Source organism: Chiloscyllium punctatum, chromosome 7 (genome assembly GCF_047496795.1).
Source record: "Chiloscyllium punctatum isolate Juve2018m chromosome 7, sChiPun1.3, whole genome shotgun sequence".
NCBI classification, from domain to species: Eukaryota; Metazoa; Chordata; class Chondrichthyes; order Orectolobiformes; family Hemiscylliidae; genus Chiloscyllium; species Chiloscyllium punctatum.
Window position 1 is genome coordinate 132367017 of NC_092745.1, and position 22680 is coordinate 132389696.

Consider the following 22680-nt stretch of genomic DNA (forward strand, 5'->3'; position numbering starts at 1 on the left):
TTTGTAAGACATGACTTGTCTTTGACAAATCCATGTTAACTGTCTAATTAACTTATTTTTCTCTGTCTCTTTACCTTATCCTGCATTATGGCCTCCATCCATTTCTCTACCATTGATGCCAAGCTGACAGGACTGTAGTTTCTTGAGTTATCCTTTGTCCCTTTCTTAAACAATGGTGTCACACGTGTAATCCTACAGTCTCCTGGAATTAAGAGAGGTCTGGAAAATTTCTGTTGCTGGCTCCACGATTGCTTCCTTAACTCTCTCAGCAATCTGGAATGCATCCCACCTGGGCCTGGAAACATCACTATCACTATACTGTTCAGTTGCTCAACGCCCATGTTTTCAACTAGGCCATTGCTACCATCTTCTAATTTGGTAAAGACACAAGCAAAATATTCATTCAGTACCTTTGCTATATCCCTTTCTTCAGTAAGAAGCTTTCCATGCATGTTCTTTATGGGTCCTACTCTGTACTTCACTAATCTTAATATATCTGAAGAACATTTTACTATTCGTTTTGCCATCCTTTCCTCATGCTTCCTCTTAGCCTTCCTTATTACAGACTTAGCCTCTCTCCCGCATTTGAGATATACTTCCTGATTTCTATTGTTATTATTATTCCAATATACATTATCTTCTCAATGTCCTTATAGATCATTGAGTCTTACAGCACGGAGACAGGCCTTTTGGCCCAAACTGGTCCATGCCGACCAAAATGTCTATCCACGCTAATCCCATTTCCCTGCACTCGACCCATATCCTACTCAACCTTTCCTATCCATGTATTTATCCAAATGCCTTTTAAATGTTGTTAATGTACCAGGCTCAACAACTTCCACCAGCTGTTCATTCCTTGTGCATACCACCATTTGTGTAAAAATGTTGCCTCTCAGGTTTTTTTATTCTTTCCCCAATAACCTTAAATTTATGTCCCCTTGTCCATGATTCCCTAAACCTGGGAAAAAGACTGAGTGCATTCGCCCTATCCATGCCTCTCGTGATCTTATACATTGCTATAAGATTCCCCCCTCAGTCTCCTACACTTTAAAGAAAAATGTCCTACCTTGTTCAACCTCTCCATTTAACTCAATTGAGTCCTGGCAACATCCTTGTAAATTTCTTCTGCACTCTTTCCAGTTTAATAACATTCTTCCTATAGCAAAGTGACCAAAACTGAACACAATATTTCAAGTGCAGCCTTACTAATGTCTTGTACAACTGCAACATAACTTCCCAACTTCTATACTCAAAGCCCTGACTAATGAAGGCCAATGTGCCAAAAGCCTTCTTCACTGCCCTGTCTCCACTTTCAGAGAGCCATGAACCTGAACTGCAAGGTCCCTCTGTTCCACTACACTCATAGATCATAGAAAGGTACAGCACAGGACAGGCCCTTTAGCCCACAATGTTGTGCTGAGGATTAATCCTAATGTAAAATAACTTAACCTATGCACCCCTCAATTCACTGCTATCCATGTGCATGTCCAGCAGTCACTTAAATGTCCCTAATGACTCTGCTTCCACCACCACCGATGGCAACGCATTCCATGCATTCACAACACTCCTTAATGTCTGTCTATTCACCATAAAATTCCTACCTTGATCTGATTTTCCAAAATACAAAACCACACACTTATGTATAGTAAACTCCATTTGCTATTTCTTGGCCACTTTCCCAGCTGATCAAGGTCCTTCTGCAATTTCTGATAACCTCCCTCACTGTCCATGATACCGCCTACTTTACTGTCATCTGCAAACTTACTAATCATGCCTTGTACATTCTCATCTAAATCATTGATATAGATAACAAACAGCAATGGATCCCTGAAATACTCCACTAGTCTCACAAACATCCTTTCACAGTTACCCCCTGCTTCCTACCATCAAGCCAATTGTGTATCCAATTTGTCAGCTTGGCCTAGATTCCATGTGTTCTAACCTTCTAGAGCAGCGTACCATGTGGAACCTTAACAAAGGCCTTCCTGAAATCCACATGGAGTCTACCACCCTGCCCTCATCATTCTTCCTCGTAACTTCAAAAATCTGTGAGGCAGGATCTCCTATGCACAAAGCTCCCAATCAAACCCAGTCTTTCCAAATGCATGTACATCTTATCTCTCAGAATCTTCTCAAGTAACTTACCCACCACAGATGTTAGGCTTTCTGGTCTATAGTTTCCAGATTTTCTTCGCAGCCACTAAAATGCATTTCTAATCAACCTGCTGCAGTTCAACTTTTAAAACCCTAAAATCTGCCATTTTACAGTCTGGGATCTTAATCATTGACTGATTTTTATCTTTTTACAATTTAATACTGATCCTAATTTTTTTTTTGATTGCTATTTCCCAAATGCTCCCTCATTTGGATGTTCTCCACTCGGCCTATCTCATTTCCTAAGACAAGATCCAGCACTGCTGCCTGTCTAGTAGGACTGGAAAATACTGATCCAAAAAATTCTCTTGCCCACATTGAAGGAATTTCACCCCTTTGAGTCCTACACTCTATCTTTTTCTCCAATCTACCTTAGGGCAATTGAAATCACCAACTATCACAACCCTACTTGTCCTGTAGCTTTCCATAACCTGTCTACAAATGCTCACTTCTACTTCCTCCCCCACTATTTAGAGGTTTATAATAAATTTGCAATAAGATCAGTGCTCCCTTCCTGTTTCTCACCTCCAACCATATAGATTCTAAATGTGGATCCTGAAGTCCTTGAGCCATTTTCTTTGGTGCTGTTCTTCATAGTCTAAAATGGGCATTGCCAGTAATTTCACTAATTATTATTTATTCTTAGCCCACCAGGCGAGAAACAGGTTTTATGTCGAGAGAGTGTGTTTTCTTGCTTCTTGTTCCCAACAATTCAGTACATTCATTGTTCGCTTGGAACATAAATCAGGCAATCATGCAAAACAGCAAATCACACAAACACAGGCAGCATACACATTCAGATAGACTAGGCTGTATTCTATTGAGTACAGATTAAGGGTAATCTCAAGGTCTGTAAGACAATAAAATAATTTCAGGTAAGTAATTAGTGGGTGAGAATACAGATCTTGTGGCACATCCTGACTTCTGAGCCAAAAGCTCTGGATTCAAGACCCACACGAAGACTTCTAGGCCACAGAAGGTTCGTAACATGGCTGAAGAGGTTGTGTGCTGTAAATACTTACAGTATGCATTATACCAGGTAGATGGAAAACATAGAAACATAAAAGATAGGAGCAGGAAGAGGCCATTCAGCCCTTCGAGCCTGCACTGCCATTCATCACGATCATGACTGATCGGCCAACTCAATAGTCTAATCCTGCTTTCTCCCCATAACCTTTGATCCTATTTGCCCCAAGTGCTCTATCTAGCCACCTCTTAAATGCATTCAATGTTTTGGCATCAACTACTTCCTGTGGTAATGAATTCCACAGGTTCACCATTCTTTAGGTGAAGAAATGTCTCATTTCCGTCCTAAATGATCCACCCACAATCCTCAGACTGTGACCCCTGGTTCTGGACAAACCCATCATCAGGATCATCCTCCCTGCATCTACCCTGTCTAGTACTGTTAGAATTTTATAAATCTCTATGAGATCCCCCTCATTCATCTGTATGCCAGCAAAAACAAGAGCAGGAGAGATTGCTGGTCAGCCATCCTGCAGAAGGCAATCACAAGCCACTGCAATATTTTGTCCATAAGCATGAGCCAATCCAATGGAATTCCATGCCCAACCCTCAGAAATGAGAGGAGAGATAAACAGAAATTAGAGAAACCACTAATCTGGAAATAAAGACTTTGATAGATAGGAAAGTAAAGTGTGAAGAGGACACAAGGAGGTTACAAAAAATAGATAGGTCATGCAAGTGGACAAAGATGTGACAAATGGAGAATAACATAGAAAAATGTGAAATTGTCCACTTTACCAGGAAAATTAAAAAAGAAGCCTGTTACCTAAATAGTAAGAAGAACTACTGCATACAAGTGAAAATCAGGAACTCCGGGTCAATTAAAAAAGTCAAAAGCAAAAAAGATTTTTAAGATTATTGACAAGAATGTGAAACCAGTATGATTAGATAATGTTACCATGCTGTTCAGCCAAAATGAAGTTGGAACAGGCTTGAGGGGAATACCCTTGTTCCTACATATTTACAACATGAAATTATCAAATAAAACTTTACCGTACAAAAATTAGACACCATCACACCCGTGCCTCATCCTCTTCTCACTTGCTGCCACATTTCCACAACTGTCCTGAAGAGGGGTCACTGGACCCGAAATGTTAGCACTGATTTCTCCCCAGATGCTGCCAGACCTGCTGAGTTTTTCCATCAATTTCTGATTTGCAGCATCTGCAGTTCTATAATCTTTTTATCACTAGATATTATTTAGGAAGAAGAAGCTCAGATATTTCACTTCTCCCATAATCCAGTCCAACAAAAATTTCTGATGCAAGCATAGTAGAAAAATCAAGAAAATCAAAGAAATGGAGGAACATAAAATTATATAGGTAAAGTGATCATAATCCTAGCAGATGATAAGGCTGCCTTCTCATTAGAGATGACTGGTGCTTTAACCTGATGGTCACCATGCCTCAGACAAGGTGAGTGTTGAGAAGGAGAGTCCTTCATGGTAACCTCAACCAATACAGATATTAAATCAATGTTGTTGGTATTCCTCTGCATCACCAACTAGCTGTCCAGACAACTAAGCCAACCAAACCGCATCAGAAGATAATAACCATTATTACAGAAAAAGTATTGCAAAAACCACTGGGGCTAAAGGCAGAGAAGTCCATGGAGCTGTAGACCTTCATCTTGGAGTCATAAAAGAATGGTGTTAATTCATTCTGAAGCTAATCAGCGAAGCGGAAATTAGATGCCAAATCTTTTACCTAATACTAGATGTATTACAGAATGCAACTTTTTTATATTCATTCATGGGCAGTGGCCATCACTGTCTGGCCCAGAATATATTACTCACCCCTAACTGCCCTTCAGACAGAAAAAACACAAATGTTTGCCTCTTCCCTTTCTAACACCCAGTGTCCTAGAATACTTTCTCTATAACATTTAACAATGGGAAATGCTGATATCCTTTTCTGTTTCAGTTGTGTCAGCAACAGCTACTTTCTGCCAACAATGTGATAATGAACAGAAAATATGTTTGTAATGCTAATGTTAGGACAGATATTGGCCAGGACATTGCAGATAGCTCTGCTGGGTTTCTCTTTATACACTTTTGAAAATAATTAATAACAAATTATTAATTAAGCTTAAGGAAACTAAAGACTGACAGTGTAATAAAATCAAACATATAAAGGAAACTTAACAATTTCATTTAGACTTTGATTTTTGGGCAATGTTATGCACTCCAGCTGGTGACAGAAAGCCTCAAATTGTCAGTGGACACCCTAAGTTCCCTCTGTGGGGACAGGCAGGAGACAGGAGACAGGCAGGCAAGTATCCCCTATAGCTCACTGCCTGGACTTGTTTATGGTCATCATATTTCTTTTTATACTCTTTGAAGTAGATACTAAATTAATCAACCAAATTAATCAAATTAAAGAGTGGGCAATGCAACAGAAATCAAACCTTTAATGCATCTGTAAAATTGAACTGAAATGTTTTTATGGAGATAATGCACTTTAGTGTCCGCAGTGCTCATCAATTGTGGAATGTCTCAAGCATATCAGTGGACCCTTTCCAAGGACACCCTGGCATGTTTGTACTATAAGAGAGAGACTGGAATAATGTCCTTCTCCATATTTCATCACCTCGAGCTGTTTATGGTTACCATGTTTCTCATTATACTCCAATGAAGACTAAATTTACATTAAACTAATTAAACCAAATTAGAAGATAACAGCCTCTAAAGGGGAATTGTAACAAAATCAGAAGTTCAAATAAAATTTTGAAATTTCAATAAAACTCCATTGTGGGTGGATAGAATGCACTCCAGCCCTGCAGCTCCCTCTGGATGCAGAAGGCCTCAAGTGTGTTAATGGACATCGCAGTTGTATGCATTTTGGGAATGCAACTACAAGTCAGGCATATAACAATCCCCATCTCTACCTACCTTGACACTGTCCTATCCCCCCTAGTCCAGGAACTCCCCACATACGTTCGAGATACCACCCACGCCCTCCACCTCCTCCAAGACTTCCGTTTCCCTGGCCCCCAACGCCTTATCTTCACCATGGATATCCAATCCCTCTACACCTCCATCCGCCATGACCAGGGCCTCCAAGCCCTCCGTTTTTTCCTCTCCAGACGTCCCCAACAGTACCCTTCCACTGACACTCTCATTCGTTTGGCCGAACTGGTCCTCACCCTTAACAATTTCTCCTTTGAATCCTCCCACTTCCTCCAGACCAAAGGGGTAGCCATGGGCACACGTATGGGCCCCAGCTATGCCTGTCTCTTTGTTGGCTATGTAGAGCAGTTGATCTTCCGTAATTACACCGGCACCACTCCCCACCTCTTCCTCTGCTACATTGATGACTGCATTGGCGCCACCTCGTGCTCCCGTGAGGAGGTTGAGCAATTCATCAACTTCACCAACAAATTCCACCCTGACCTTAAATTTACCTGGACTATCTCTGACACCTCGCTCCACTTCCTGGACCTCTCCATCTCCATTAGTGACGACCGACTTGACACTGACATTTTTTACAAACCCACTGACTCCCATAGCTACCTGGATTACACCTCTTCCCACCCTATCTCTTGCAAAAATGCCATCCCGTATTCCCAATTTCTCCGCCTCCGCCGTATCTGCTCCCAGGAGGACAAGTTCCACCATAGGACACACCAGATGGCCTCCTTCTTTAGAGACCGCAATTTCCCTTCCCACGTGGTTAAAGATGCCCTCCAACGCATCTTGTCCACATCCCGCACCTCCGCCCTCAGACCCCACCCCTCCAACCGTAACAAGGACAGAACGCCCCTGGTGCTCACCTTCCACCCTACAAACCTTCGCATCAACCAAATCATCCACCGACATTTCCGCCACCTCCAAAAAGACCCCACCACCAGGGATATATTTCCCTCCCCACCCCTTTCCACCTTCCGCAAAGACCGTTCCCTCCGTGACTACCTGGTCAGGTCCACACCCCCCTACGACCCACCCTCCCATTCTGGCACTTTCCCCTGCCACCGCAGGAACTGTAAAACCTGTGCCCACACCTCCTCCCTCACCTCTATCCAAGGCCCTAAAGGAGCCTTCCACATCCATCAAAGTTTCACCTGCACATCCACCAATATTATTTATTGTATCCGTTGCTCCCGATGTGGTCTCCTCTACATTGGGGAGACTGGGCGCCTCCTAGCAGAGCGCTTTAGGGAACATCTCCGAGACACCCGCACCAATCAACCAAACCGCCCCGTGGCCCAACATTTCAACTCCCCCTCCCACTCTGCCAAGGACATGGAGGTCCTGGGCCTCCTTCACCGCCGCTCCCTCACCACCCGACGCCTGGAGGAAGAACGCCTCATCTTCCGCTTCGGAACACTTCAACCCCAGGGCATCAATGTGGACTTCAACAGCTTCCTCATTTCCCCTTCCCCCACCTCATCCTAGTTTCAAACTTCCAGCTCAGTTACTGTCTCCGTGACTTGTCCGACCTGCCTATCTTCTTTTCCACCTATCCACTCCACCCTCTCCTCCTTGACCTATCACCTTCATCTCCTCCCCCACTCACCCATTGTACTCTATGCTACTCTCTCCCCACCCCCACCCTCCTCTAGCTTATCTCTCTATGCTTCAGAATCACTGCCTTTATTCCTGATGAAGGGCTTTTGCCCGAAACGTTGATTTCGCTGCTCGTTGGATGCTGCCTGAACTGCTGTGCTCTTCCAGCACCACTAATCCAGTATTTGATTTTCAGCATCTGCAGTCATTGGTTTTACCTTTTTAATCCCTTCCATTGCCCACTGCCATGGTCTCTTTAGGGTCATAAAATTTCTCATTTATTTTTTAAACCAAGAAATGCAATTATACCAAATTAAAACTGAACAGGTAGCCCTATCTCACTTTATACTATTTAATAAACACCTATGAAACAAGCTATTTTTTATTCAATCAGAGGATGTGGTTGTCGCTGGCTGGGTCAGCATTTATTTCCCATCCTTAATTGCCCTTGAGAAAGTGGTATTGAGTTGCCTACAGCTACAGTCCATGCACAGCTAGGGTGTTGATAGTGGGGAATTCAATTACAGTAAAGGCCAGCGAATGTCAAGGGTGATGGTTAGATTCTCTCTTGCTGTAGATGGCCATTGCCTGACATATGTGTGGTGTGAATATTATTCAATAGTTGTCAGCCCAAACCTAGATATTGTCCAGGTCATGCTGCATTTGGACATGGACTGCTTCAGTATCTAAGAGTTTCACATGGTGCCAACCATTGTTGAATGGTATATGTTTTAAGTTTGTCATGGAAAAGGACAAAGATGGTCTGCAAAATAGGAGTTTGAATTGGGATAGGTAGACTTTATTAAAATAAGCCTAGACTTGACCAAAGTAGACTGAGAACAGCTACTTGAGGTTAAATCCACAGCAGAACAGCAGTGGGTATTCAAAATGACGCCTGGGAAGATACAGCCCCAACATGTTCCCTTTAGAGTGAAAAATAGGAAATATAGGAAATTATAGCAAGCCCAGAGATCTGTGAATGTCTATGAATTTTCAGAATTGGCTAAAGAGGAAAAAAGAGAAGTATACCATCGGGAGTAAAATATGGAGGCCCTAGAGGAGTATAAATAGTGCGGGGGGGGGGGGGGCAATCTTAGGAAAGCAATTAGGAGAACAAAGAGGGGGCATGAGAAAACGCTGATGGGCAAGATTAGAGAGAATCCCAAGTTATTCTACAAATATATCAAGGGTAAGAGAGTAACCAGAAAAAGAGCAGGGCCTTTTGGGGAGTAAGGAGGCAATCTATGCATGAAGCTAGAGGACCTTGGTAGAATGTTAAATGAGTACTTCACATCTGTCTTCACGTGGGACAGGAGGATGTAAGTGCATAATTCACTAAGATAGACTGTGAAATTCTTGAGCAGATTGATAGAAGAATTGAGGAAGTAATGGTGGATTTAAAAGTGGAGATCCCAGGTCCAGATGAGTTATATCCCAGGCTGCTGTGTGAGACGAGGGAGGAAATAACAGGGGCCCTGACCCAAACTTTTATACCATCTCTAGCCACAGGGGATGTACTGCAGGATTGGAGGACAGCAAATGTGGTCCTATTTTATAAGTGACTGGTAGATACAGGCCAAGAAACCACAAACCAGTAAGTCTAACATCAGCAGTAGGGAAAATAGTGAAGGAGAAAATTAATTTCCACTTGAAAAGGAAAGGTTTGATCAGAGGTAGTCAGCATGGTTTTGTTAAAGGGAAGTCATGCCACACAAATCTGGAGGAATTTTGAGGAAGTGACCATGTGTTTGCTTGAGGGTAGGGTAGCTGAGAACCACATGGGAAACTGATACATAAGGCTTTGCTGAATCAAATTAAACTTTCAAAATTGAGATTTATGGATTTTTATTGGTCAAGGGCAGTCAGGGATATGGAGCAAATAGAATTTGGGTGCAGGTCAGCTGCAATTTCATTTAAGGGCAGAGTGGACTTAAGGGGCCAAATGGCCTACATCTGTTCCAAAGTTCCCAGGTCTAGCAGTATAGCTTACCATAATTTTTCTCCTCAGTATAACCTTTGGAGAGAATGTATGTGTAGACAATCTTACTACAGTTTCCAGTCCTGCTTCGATTATGTTGAACTTCGAAGTGGTTGTTTTCCACATTGGGATATAAAGCATCAAGGTGGCAGACTTCTAGGAAGTGAGTGGCAAATAACGTGAATGCCTAAGTGGAAAGAAAGCAAACAACTTGTTTCAAACGGGGTGCGACATTGTGATAACATTACTGGAATAGTAATGCAGAAACCCAGGCTAAAGCTCTAGGAATATGGTTCAAAGTCCTCCCCATCCCCCAACTCTTTTATGAAATGGCCAAGAAAACAACTTGATTCAGGGCAATTACATATAAGCAACAAATGTTGATTATGCCAGCAATGCTCACATTCCTTGAAATAATAAAGGAAAAATAAATAATGACAAACATCAAAGAAAACCACTTCAACAAAGCTGCCTGTTGCAGGTGAATGCATTTCCTGCTATGCAGTGTTGCCGTGAGTCAGCCATAGCTCAGTGGGTACAGCACTACTGCCTCTTAGTCAAAATATGGTCCAAGCTTCCTGATCTGATCTGATCATTTAGAGTGACATTTTTAGTCCAGTGTTAAAGGGAGTGCTGCACTGGCAGAGGAACAATCGTTATGTGCACAAAGTAATTTGAGGTTTCATCAGATGAATGTTAATGGTCCCATGACATAATTTCAAAGAAGAGTAGGCGAGTTCACTCCTGGGTTGGCCTGGCTGATATTCACTCTCAAGCAAGATCAATAAAATAAGTTATCTGGTTCATTACTATTTTGCTATTTATGGGATCACACTCTGCACAAATTACCATTTGTGTTTACAATATCAAAAGTACTATAAAATGCAAGTACTTTATAATGTCCTCTATAACCTTATCCTCTCACTGCAATTTCTGCTAATGTTGACCATACAGTATCTACAACATAGGAACAGGCCATATGGCTGAACTAGTCCATGCAATGCTTAATATTGAGGTTTACTTCTAGCCATTCTTTGAGTATCAGTGGTCTTTCCTGAATTCTCTGTTGGGCTTATTTGTGACCGTTCTGTATTTATTGGGCCTAATTCTGTCCTCTCTCTCAAGTGGAAACATTTTCTGTGCATCTGTCTTTGAGACAGAATTTTACATGCGATAAAGACACCTCTCCACTTGAGCAGGGTGATCTGCCAGGCCTCCCTCCATCCATGACCTTCTCCTGCCATCTGGAAAACTGAGCCAGTAATTGGCCACTTGAGCCCTTCATCTGGGAAAAAACAGCTGGTCTTCACATCTGTAAGATTGTGAATGTGTGGTTAGTAGAGAGGCAATACATGGGGTTTTACAGGACCACCCAAGATAAATGGGACCATTAAGTTCAGTCCTATGAAACCACCTTTATAATATTGGACCTTTGTCAGGCTATTCCTCAGTCTTCTCTATTATAGAGATGAAAAATTTTCAATCTTTCCTAATATATATGGAAAATGACACAGTTTTGATACTGTTCTTATAAATCCCAAACTTTGTTCACACTTGCATAAACAAACCCTTTACCTTGAAACTAAGCAGAAATTCACAGACAGCATGACAAATCCCAATGCCTTCTTCTGTACTGGTTCCTCTACCCAATTCATCAATTATAATGAGAGATTTATCAGTGGCATTATGCATAATGTATGTTACCTGCAAGAAAAGGAATAGATGCATACTGAATCTTCTGATCATCAAAATAACCTTCAATTTCAAATCGTGTATCTAGCTACATCTTGGTTTGGATTTATTAGGAGTAAGAGGCCTGCTCCAATTTTGTATCCAATTGGCTAGTTCTTCCTGGATCCCAAGTGATCTAACTTTACTAACTAGTCTACCATGTAGAACCTTGTCGAAGGCCTTGCTAAATTTCACATAGGCAACTTTGATGGCTCTGCCCTCATCCAACTTCTTGGTCACATCCTCAAAAAACTCGTTCAAGTTTGTGATATACAATTTCCCATGCACAAATCTATGCTGACTATCCCAAATCATAATATTGCTGGAAATAATGAGATTATTTCAAAACTCTGGAAAAGTGTTGTTTTGTTGCAATAAGAAACAACTTTACATTTCTCTGGAATTATTCAGGATCTCAAACATTTCAAAACACTACTTTAGCTTAGGCTTCATGATCATCAATTTGTACCTAGCAAACCCCACAGCAGCAAGGTGATAAAGACCAGATAATCTTTCTTAGTGAAGTTGGGCGAGGGATAAATATTGACTAGTACAATAGGAAGAACATATCAAAATACTAAGAATGTAAGTTAGCTCATTGAGCTTGAAAGTTTGTTTTCAGACATTTCATCACCACACCAGGTAACATCATCAGTGACAGTCTCTGGTGAAACACTAGTGGTATGTTCCACCTCTCTATTTATAGGTCTTGGTTTCTTAAGGTGGATGATGTCATTTCCGTTTTTTTTTCAAGGGAAGGTAAATAGGGTCTAAATTGATGTACTTATTGATGGAGTTCTCATTAGAATGCCATGCTTCTAAGGATTTTCATGCATCTATTTGTTTCGCCTGTCTAAGGATGCGTGTTGTCCCAGTCAAAATGGTGTCCTTCTTTGTAGGTATAGAAACTAGTGATAGTAGGTCGTGTCTTTTGGTGGCCAATTGATGTTCATGCTTTCTGGTGGCAAGTTTCCTGCTAGTTTGTCCAACGTAGCGTTCTTAACAGTTCTTGCATGGTATGTTGTAAATGACGTTAGTTTTGCTGGTGGTATCTAATGGATCCTTTAGGTTCATTAATCGCTGTTTAAGTGCGTTGATAGGTTTGTGGGCTACCATGATGCCAAGGGATCTGAGTAGTCTGGAAGTCAAATGACTTTTATGTTAACCTGTAATGCCACTCGGGGATTTATCAGTGAATCACGCCTGATGAATATTACCTGCCAGAAAAGGAAGGGACACTCTGAAGCTTCTAGTCACCAGCACAGTCAACATAACAGCTCATCCAAATGATATTCTCTAATGCAGCATTTCCTCAGTACTGCACTGCAATTTCAACATAGATTATGACATAAAATAATACCCTACCAACATGTCCAGATGATTCCAATACTTTCTCCATTAAACATAAATGATCATAAACACTATGTCTTTGAAAAGATCCAAAGGGGTGTTAAAAATACATTTAGACCTCTTTCATCTCCTTCATGAAGGTTGATGAGTTTGTTTCAATGTCATCGTCGACACCAATCCTAGTAAAAATCTGATCAGCTATTCGAAATGAAGCATACTCAGCTGGAACAAAGGAACCTAGTTGGGGAGAAAAGGAATTATTATCTATCACTTGTCTTCAATTTTTCTATATTCAGCAGAACAAGAATGCATTTAGACTTTAAAAATTTTACAATGCTTTTTATAATCTTCTTTCAGATTTACACAAATTATATAAAATTTACATCAATAGCAAACCATTTAACCCAACTGATCCATGCTGGTGGTTATGTTCCTCACAAACGTTCAATCACATCGGTGGCATCTTGTTTCCGTCTCTCTCACAACTGGAAACATTTTCTTTATGATTTGCACCATTAAACCCCAAGAATTAGCATTAATATTGCCAAGATTTGTTGTGTGGTCATCTGGGGATATGTGAACTGGCCAAATGGCAATGAAGAATACTAAATGCAGTGCACAATCGGGGAAGAGCAAGTTACTTTCATTGACTGCTCTACTGAGCACAACAGAGTGTTCATGCTAGCCTGAAGAAGGGGTCAGACAGTCATGCAGAACAGATATTGAAATTTGACAGATTTAAATTCTTAACTCTTAAAAAAATGTTTTTTTAAACCAGTTTTCCCCTCCATTTCTGTATTTCTTCAGTATTTTAAATACCTCTTTCAGTTCATTCCCTCAGCTTTCTTTCTCCTACTGTGTTTTAAGTATTTTGTGTAATTTCCTTGCTTACTTTTGAAATCTGTTGTTAATGAAAAGTGAGATGTTTAGAGGTCAGGAGAGGTTTAACAGTGATGTCTTTTCACCCCATTCTCTTGGTAGTTTGGTTCCTATATGAGGCATGAACTAATATACAAGCTATTAAACTGAAGAGAGGAAGTGAGGAAGAAAACTGGTTAAATAAAAAACACCCTTTTTGAAGTTAAGAATTTAAATCTGTCAATCTTTCATCATCTGCTTCAAATCGGCCGTCTGACCTCTCCTCCAGGCAGATATGAACACTCTGATTTGCTCAGTATGGCAATCAATGTAAAAACTGTTAAAATAAATTACTGAGCGCACCAGTAAACAAGTCCTGTTTAATACTTTTAATATTCTTGATCCTTGTTATTCCAATTTACACACTATTATGACACAGGGAAAGCAAGCCAGACCAAATCAAAGTTGTTACTGCTGAATTCACAACGCAGTGAAATTAAAACATTCAAACACCCTCAAAATTGCTTAATTCTTCCTAACAAACTCAAAGAATCACAGAAATCAGACAGTTTATAACTTAAACAAAAATCAACAATTTATTATTAATCCTGTTAACATTTTAGAGCAAAGCTAAATCCAGGTCTTTTTCAATATATAAATTCAGTTACATCACACTGTAAACTTTTGCTATAAATTCTGTGTTTTACGATCTTATACTTATGAAAGTATCTTATGAAAGAGCAGCCCTCCGAAAGCTAGTGCTTCCAAATAAACCTGTTGGACTATAACCTGGTGTTGTGTGAGTTTTAACTTTGCATTTATAAAGTACCTTTAAAGAAGCAAAACATCTCAGAGTGCTTAACAGAAATTGTCAGAGTCATGGAGGTCTATAGCACAGAAAAGATGCTTTCAGCCGATCAAGGCTGTGCCAGTCAAAAACAATGACCTGTTTTAACCCCATTTTCTGGCAATTGGCTCATAGGCATATATGCCTTTCCATCACAAGTGTACATCTAAATGCTTCTTCAATGTTAAGACGGTTTCTGCCTCCGCCACCATTACAAGTAGTGAGTTCCAGATTCCCACCATTCTCTGGGTGAAAAAGGTTTTCCTCACATCTCCTCTAAACCTCCTTCACCTTACCATAAATCCATGCCCCTGATCACTGATCCATCCATCAAGGGGAAATGCTTCTTTGTCTGAACCCCATCTATACCCCTCATCATTTCATACATTTCAGTCATGTCCCTCGCAGTCTCCTCCACTCTAAGGAAAACAACCACAGTCAATGCAATCCCTCTTCAAAACTGAAACATCACAGGTAACGTCCTGGTAAATTTCCTCTGTACTCTCTCCAGTGCAATCACATTCTCCTATAATGTGGATTTTAGAACTACACACAATGTTTCATACAGTTTCAGCATGACCTACCTGCTCTTCAAACTTTATGCTTCAGCTAAAAGAGGCAAATATTCCATATGCCTTCTTAAACACTTTATCTACTTGTCCTGCTATCTTAAGGAACCAGTGGACATGCACACCAAGATCCCTCTGAATCCTTGGTGCTACATAGGGTCCAACTGTTCATCATGTATTTCCTTGCCTTGTTTTTCCTGTCCATCACTTCACACTTACCCAGATTGAATTCCATTTACCACTGATCAACCCATTTGACCACATATATCCTCCTGTAATTTAAGGTTATCCTTCTCACTATTTGCCATCCTACCAAGTTTAATTTCATCTGAGAACTTACTGATCAATCCTCTTACATTCAAGTCTAAATCAATTAATTCAAATAAAAAGTTACAAATACAATAAACATCAAAGACCCCAACATTGATCCCTGCTGAAACCCATTAGACACAGGCTTCCAGTCACAAAAGTACCCCTAGACCATCACCTTTTGCTTCCTGTCATGAAGCCAATTCTGGATCCAATTAGCTAAATTTTCTTGGATCTCATGGGCTCTTACCATCACTATGGGTCTGTAATGAGTGACCTTATCAAAAGCTTTCTGAAATCCAAATAGAACAAATCAAATGCATTGCCCTCATCTACACACATGGTTACCTCTTCAAAAAATTCAGTCAAGTGGTCAGACATGACCTTCCCATGCTGACTGTTGTTTATTAATTTCTGCCTCACCAAATGCAGATTAATTCTGTCACTGAGAATACGTTTCCCCACCACTAAGGTTAAGCTGACTGGTATGTAGTTTCTGGATTTATCTCATGTTCCTTTCTCAAATAATAGTAACACACTGGCTGTCCTACAGTCCTCTGTCACCACACCTGTGGCTAGGGAGGAACTGAAAATTATTGCAAGCACCCCTGCTATTTTCTCCCTTGCCTCACTCAACAGCCTGGGATACATTTTGTCCAGTCCGTGGAAACCTAACTACTTTTAAGCCTGGCAGACCACTCTGAAGCTCCTCTCTGTTGATGTTAATTTAAGTATATCACAGTCCTCTTCCCTGACTTTTATACCCATTTTGTGCTTCTCACTGGTTAATACCAAGCCAAAGTATTCATTTAGAACCCTACCTACATCCTCTGGCTCCACGCTTGAATGACCACCGTGGTCCTTAATTGGCCCTAGTTATTATTTTATTCTTAATATACTTGCAAAATAACTGATGATTTTCCTTTATTTTACCTGTCATTGTTCTTTCATTCCTGATTTTGTGCTCCTAGTTTACTTTAAATTTGCCCTTGCACATTCTGAAATCCTCCAAGGCTTCTGTGGCTTTGAGCCCTTGGTATTTGCCATATGCCTCCCTTTCATGTGTAACCTGTCTGCCTTGTACAGGTCCTACTGCCACCAAAAATCATCCCAATGTCCCAGAAATCTAAAACCCTCCTTTCTGCACCATCTGTTCAGCCTCACATTTATCTGGACTAACCTCTTATTTCTATGTGTGCTAGCATATGGAAACAAATGTAATCCGGAGATTATTACCTTTTGGATCCTCTTCTTGAATCTACTTCCAAATTCCCTAAATTCTGCTTGCAGGACCTCATCCCTTTTTTCCACCTATATCATCAGTACCAATATGTACCACAATCTCTGCATGTTTGTCCTCCCTATTTCAGAATGCCCTGCAGCCAGTCAGTGACATCCCTAACCTGGCACCAGGGAAGCAACATGCCATCATCAAGTCTCTTTTGCAGCCGTAGAAATGCCTGTCTGTTCTCCTTACATTGAATCCATTACCAATATAGCCCTGTCGTTCTTCTTCCCACCTTGTGCAGCAGACCCACCATGGTGCCATGAGGTTGACTCCCACTGCTTTTCCCTGCGCAGTCATCTTCCCCAAAAGTATATCTATTGAAAGGAGATGGCCACAGGGGACATTTGCCTTCCTCTACTCAGCAAGGTGGTCATCCATACCCTTTCTGCCTGCTCAGTCTTCACTTGCAGTGTGACCACTTCACTGAAAATGCTTTCCAAGCATCATCATGCTTCACAGTAAATTCACTCACGGCTCCAGTTCAAAAATTTAGTTAACTAATAGCTGTAGCTGGGCACACCTCTTGTACATGTGGCCACCAGAGATAGCTGAAGTTTCCATGATTTTCCAAAAAGCACAGAAGGAGTATGTTCACGGATGTGAGCTCTGCTGCCATGGCTTCCTTTCAGCCCCTTAGTAGTCCTTTCTTTAAAAATAAATAATTATGCTTCTGTAGAAATACTCTTAACTTCCTACTATGTTAACTTACCATACTTATGTAATTACTTATGTAATTTTATTATATTGGCCATGACTTTCACTTATTTCTATTTTATTTCAGTTAATCCCTTCTTCCAAAAATTTTTTAAAAAAATCCTGAACCAATCAACACACCACTTTCCTGTGGTGTCACTGTTTGACTTGCCTTCTCTATTAGCAGACTCCCAAAGCTGAGCTGTTAAACTAAGTTTCTCCTCTTAATATATCAACTCGCTGTATCCCCCTCTTGCTGCTATCCCCCTGATCCTGGGCCCCAGTTTATCCTATTGCTTTTTCTCTGCTCAGTTAAAGCTGAAGTGTTGGACCTCCGATCCTGTACCTCATTTTCTCCTGTGCTGACTCCCTCTTTGTGTTCAAATGCAGCTGAATAATTTAGCCTTACAAACTATGAACCACAAAAAAAAGACCTTACAAACTATGAACCAAAAAAAAGCTAAGCACACCTTTTGTTCGCTGCACTGAGGGGAAAAGATGAAATAAAATTTAACACCAAGGCACTATGAATACTATTAATAGTGGTTTCAGAGGTTTAAGATAAAGTTTAAATAAAGTTATGGTGGATGATCATAAAGATATGAGGTCATGTGAAAATGTTCTTATAAAGTAAGTTTAACTTTATACATAAATGTACCCAAAATCGTGAATGTTCAAATATAATTCTTTAGAAAATTATGTTTATTATCATTTGTTTTTGCAAATTAACTGACACTCATCTCTTAAGGGCCCTGAGAAGGTCTTGCTGAAAAATTGCAATCGTTAAAGTGATAGGACTTCCACAAGGTTTCAATAAGAAATCAACAAGGATAGTAATGATGAAGGGTGACTATCCTCCAAGGCGGACTTCGGGATATGCAACAATGCAGTGGCCAAACAGAGGCTGATAGTCAAGTTCAGTACCCGTGAGGATGGCCTCAACTGGGGACATTGGGTTCATGTCACACCACAGGTGACCCCACTACACTTTACACTCTCACACATATACATACACTCTTACATACTCACACTCACGCAGACCCTCTCTGACATACACACATACATCCCCTGAGAGGCACATACATGCAAAAACACAGTCTCACATTCACGCTCTCTCCCACACACAAACATTCTCTCCCCCACCCCCCACACATGCACGCACACGCACATACACACACGCGTAAGTCTATGGGGTGAATTTGCAGAATTATAATTGCAGATACATTCTATTTTATTCAAAAAGCACACAATCTGCAGGCAGTCAATCTATATAATATTTTATAAATTCCTACTTTGGAAACAGAACCAGTCTGACTGGGATACAGACAGACTCGAACTTCACACCTTTAATGCAAAGTCTGAGCTGAGATGTAACTTATTTTTTATAAAACCTTAACTTATCTTGAAAAGGTTACTTACAAGAACTTCTGGGATTGACATATTAATGAAAAGAAATCTGCAACCCATTCTAAAAGATGAAAGACTTAACAGTATCTAGGTTTGTTCAATATATCGTTTCAATTGCATGCATGACACTGTGACATTTTGCTATAAATTCTGTGTCTTATGATCCTGCTCCACAGTTATCTGATGAAGGAGCAGTGCTCTAAAAGCTATTACTTCCAAATAAACCTGTTGAATTATAATCTGGTGCTGTGTGGTTTTTAATTTTGTCCACCCCAGTCCAACATAATGATGAAGCAGTAACAGATAATACCACATGGTAATCAATTTATCTTTTGCTTCATCACTCTAAACTTCTCGCTCAAGTTCTGTACTGTCTGACCACTAATACAAATTAAATTCTATTTTGCATCTTCTGATCAAATCCAATTTCACTCTACCATGCACCTACTCACCAATCTGTGCTATAATTTGACACAGAGCAATCTGTTTAAGGTAGGTTGACTTTCCACTCATGTTGGGCCCAGTAACAATGACGAAGTTGTTCTCATCGGAGATGTAGGTGTTATTAGCAACAGGTTTCTCCATTGATATCTTTTCAAGAATGGGATGTTGTCCCTGCTTAATAGCCAAGGTGTCAGTGAACTCTGGACGGACTAGAGCAAAACCAAGAACAATCAATCATGAAAACCTGGTTGGTATTGATGTTAACTGCCTGAATTTCCTCAGTGGTTCAGTATAAACAAGAGCCGAAACCCTGGTTAAACAAATGGATTTCTGTCCATCCTCCACTGGCCAATCAGAAGAACCCGTGAGGTAATTACTAGTGAATGTCACAAGCAAACAGCAACAATATGTCTGTACCTTCACAACTGCCAATTACTGAAAGTTACAAAGATCAGATCAGAGATTAAAATAAACCTGTTGGACTATAACCTGGTTTTGTGTGACTTTTAACCTTGTCTACCCCAGTCCAACACCAGCATCTCCACATAGAGATGAGGCAGTAACAGATAATACCACATGGTAATCGGTTTCTCCTTTTCCGTCACTCTATACTCTTTGCCACATCACTTTAAACTTATCATAGACTCAAAGGCCCATTATACCTGTGAAAGAACTTCTTAATTAATCACTTCTCTTGCACTTTCTGCAAAGCCTTACAATTGTTTTTGTTTTAATTGTTTATTCAATTCTCTTCGAAAGTCATCACTGAATTGGATTCCCCCACCCTTTCAGGGGTGCACAAATCCATTCAGATCAGCTAGTTCCAGGCAACATTTCTTGACAAAGAGGCAGTTGATTTCAGTCACACTGGGGGTCAATTGGATCTTTCAAAAACAATTAGCATTTATACTGCACATAGCAAAACATTCCAAGATGTTTCACAGGAGCGCTACCTCACTGGTAGTGACAATGAGCCACATAATGGAATATTATAATAGTGACCAAAAGTTGGTTAAGGAGGAAGTTTTCAGAAACATTTTAAAGTAGGCTATACAGAGGCAGACATTTTGTCATGTACTGCATCTGTAGTGGAACAGCTTGGTTAGAGATTGACATGCACAAATCTACAGTATTCCATCTAAGACACTGTTGATGTTCAAAACCCTTCCTAAGTAAATGCATTTCTTGATGTCCTGAAGTGAACTGAAGCAGCTAGAGATTTGTATCTGTGTTGGTGAAGATCAGAAGACCTCCAAAATGGATCATCTACTCAATTATCAATGAACACAAAGTCAAATGGGGCTGAGCAATAGATCACCACAATCTAACTGAACGGTGAAGGCTTAACTGTGAACTCCTCCTACTACATTTTCAGGCCAAAAGTTGGAGTCCTATAATTGGCCTCATCATCTCAGGGCTAGGGGAATAAACTATCATTTTTGACTGCCGATTGTTATGTATCAAGCGATATGGGTGAGTGTAAGAGATACAAGTTAAGACTCTACTAATGTTGTCCAATTGCAGAATGAAGAATGGCCATTAGAACCAAGTACAAGGGTTCCTGAAATGCATGGTATAGTGTAGCAGGAGCCAATGCCTTCAGGATGCAGGATAACTAACTACACAGACTGTAGACCTTTGTGTTTGAATCAAATCAGCAAAGTGATCTCAGCATCCTGACCTTCCTAATGTTCCTTTGTCCTCCTTGATTTCCTTAAGCGTTCTCACTGCTTTCCCTAACTTCCACTGCAGAAATACTATCCATCTCATCTTTCCTCTCTTCACTCTATCATTGTAATCCATATTCCATTCTCTCTCATTTGTTTTCCCCCAAAAGTGCATCTATTCGCTTCAGCACAACTACTCTGTCCACAGAGTTCCACATTTTCCCTACTCTGAGTACAGATACCTCCTGAAATTCTTATTGGATTTTTTAGTGACTATCATATATTTAAGGCCCCTAGTTTTATTTACCCATAAATATGAATACCTGTTCTCTACATCTATCCAATCCAACAACTTTATAATTTTTCCAATTAGACTCTCAGGTCATTCTTCAACCTTTTCTTTACTTAGAAAGACTGTTTGGTTTTACTGAATCGAAGTCTTTCCAAAACTTTGAAAAGTCTTACAATGTAGTTAATTGCTAGAGTATGAATTTTAGTCAGATTTGTGTAAAACTTCGTATCTGTTCAATTATTAAAATACATTCAGTTTGTTTCTCAGATACATATTTTAAACATTGCTACTTGCAACACAAAGATTGATAGAAAAGAAACCCTTGCCATAGTCTGAAAGTGTGCAGGTGTGGGCGAAGGACAGCAACATGTCCAACATGGAGACTGCATCTGACAGCTTGTACAGACAATGGATATGTTTGTAGATCTCACTCAGGAGTTTGCAAACTACCCTGGAGAAACAGAAAAAAAAAGCATTTCAAGTCATTAGCAAAACTAAATATTCTTAATTAATTCATCATGACAAATGAATAACAGAAACCATCCTACTTTGCATTATACTGACACTAATTTACATCAACTAGGTTAATTTAAATTGCATACAAGTTGTAGACTAGCAACTCAATTAACAAAAATGCTTAGGAGTCTGGCATTATCAAATGCATCAAAAGAAAGGTTTGCATTCGGGGGACTCAGTAAGTTCCCAAAGGACTTTACAGCTGCTGAATTATTTTAGAGTAGCAGAGGAAACATGGCAGCCAATTTACACACATCAAGGTTCAAACACCACAAATGCAATAAAGATCAATTGTGTATTTTAATTGTTGGTTGAGGGATAAATATTGACCAGGACACCAGAGAGAATTCCCACACTCTTGAGTGATGCGGGTCCTTTACACCCAATTGTGAGGCAGGTGAGGGTTCAGTTTAACATCTCATCTGAAAGAAATGCTGCATGGCCTGAGCGCTACAAAGTCAGCTTGGATTTTTCACTCAAACCTCTAGAGCAAGACTTACTTCTTTCTGAGAGAAAGTGAGGACTGCAGATGCTGGAGATCAGAGTCGAGATTGTGGTGCTGGAAAAGCCAGCAGGTCAAGCAGCATCCGAGAAGCAAGAGAATCGACATTTTGAGTATAATCTCTTCATCAGGAATGAGGCTTGTGAGCCAAGGGGGCTGAGAGATAAGTGGGAGGTGGGTGGCGCTGGGGGAAAGGTAGCTGAGAATGCAATAGGTAGATGAAGGTGAGGGTGAAGGTTGGAGAGGAGGGTGCAGCAGATAGGTGGGAAGAAGTGGACATGTCAAAAGGATGGTGCTGAGTTGGAACATTGGATCTGGGATAAGGTGGGGGGAGGGAAGATGAGGAAACTGGTGAAATCCACATTGATCCTATGTGGTTAGAGGGTCCCAAGGCGGAAGATGAGGCACTCTTCCTCCAGGCGTCGGATGGTAAGAGTTTGGCAATGGAGGAGGCCCAGGACCGGCATGTCCTTGGAGGAGTGGGAGGGGGAATTAAAGTGTTCAGCCAAGGGGTGGTGGGGTTGTTTCGTGCATGTGTCCCAGAG

At 40.6% G+C, this 22680-nt stretch overlaps 2 protein-coding genes across 3 annotated transcripts in view; one reads left to right on the forward strand and one right to left on the reverse strand.

Moving 5' to 3' along the window:
* LOC140480149 (ankyrin repeat and SOCS box protein 17-like) overlaps positions 1-22680 on the forward strand; it is a 60857-nt gene that overhangs the window by 25386 nt on the left and 12791 nt on the right. Inside the window, exon 2 of one of the 2 annotated variants that reach the window (XR_011961198.1) lies at positions 18056-18878. The exons of the other annotated variant lie outside the window; for it this stretch is intronic. The gene's annotated coding sequence lies outside the window, so the exon portion shown is untranslated. Of the gene's footprint in view, positions 1-18055; positions 18879-22680 lie in introns of those variants that run through there. 2 annotated transcript variants of the gene reach the window in all.
* The window catches only part of msh4 (mutS homolog 4), a 128299-nt gene that overhangs the window by 9463 nt on the left and 96156 nt on the right, over positions 1-22680 (reverse strand). The window contains exons 14-18 of the mRNA XM_072574860.1: positions 21444-21568; positions 19167-19367; positions 12862-12980; positions 11238-11366; positions 9675-9849 (exon numbers count right to left, since the gene is read on the reverse strand). Of these exons, the coding sequence (XP_072430961.1) occupies positions 9675-9849; positions 11238-11366; positions 12862-12980; positions 19167-19367; positions 21444-21568 (749 nt within the window). The remainder of the gene's footprint in view (positions 1-9674; positions 9850-11237; positions 11367-12861; positions 12981-19166; positions 19368-21443; positions 21569-22680) is intronic.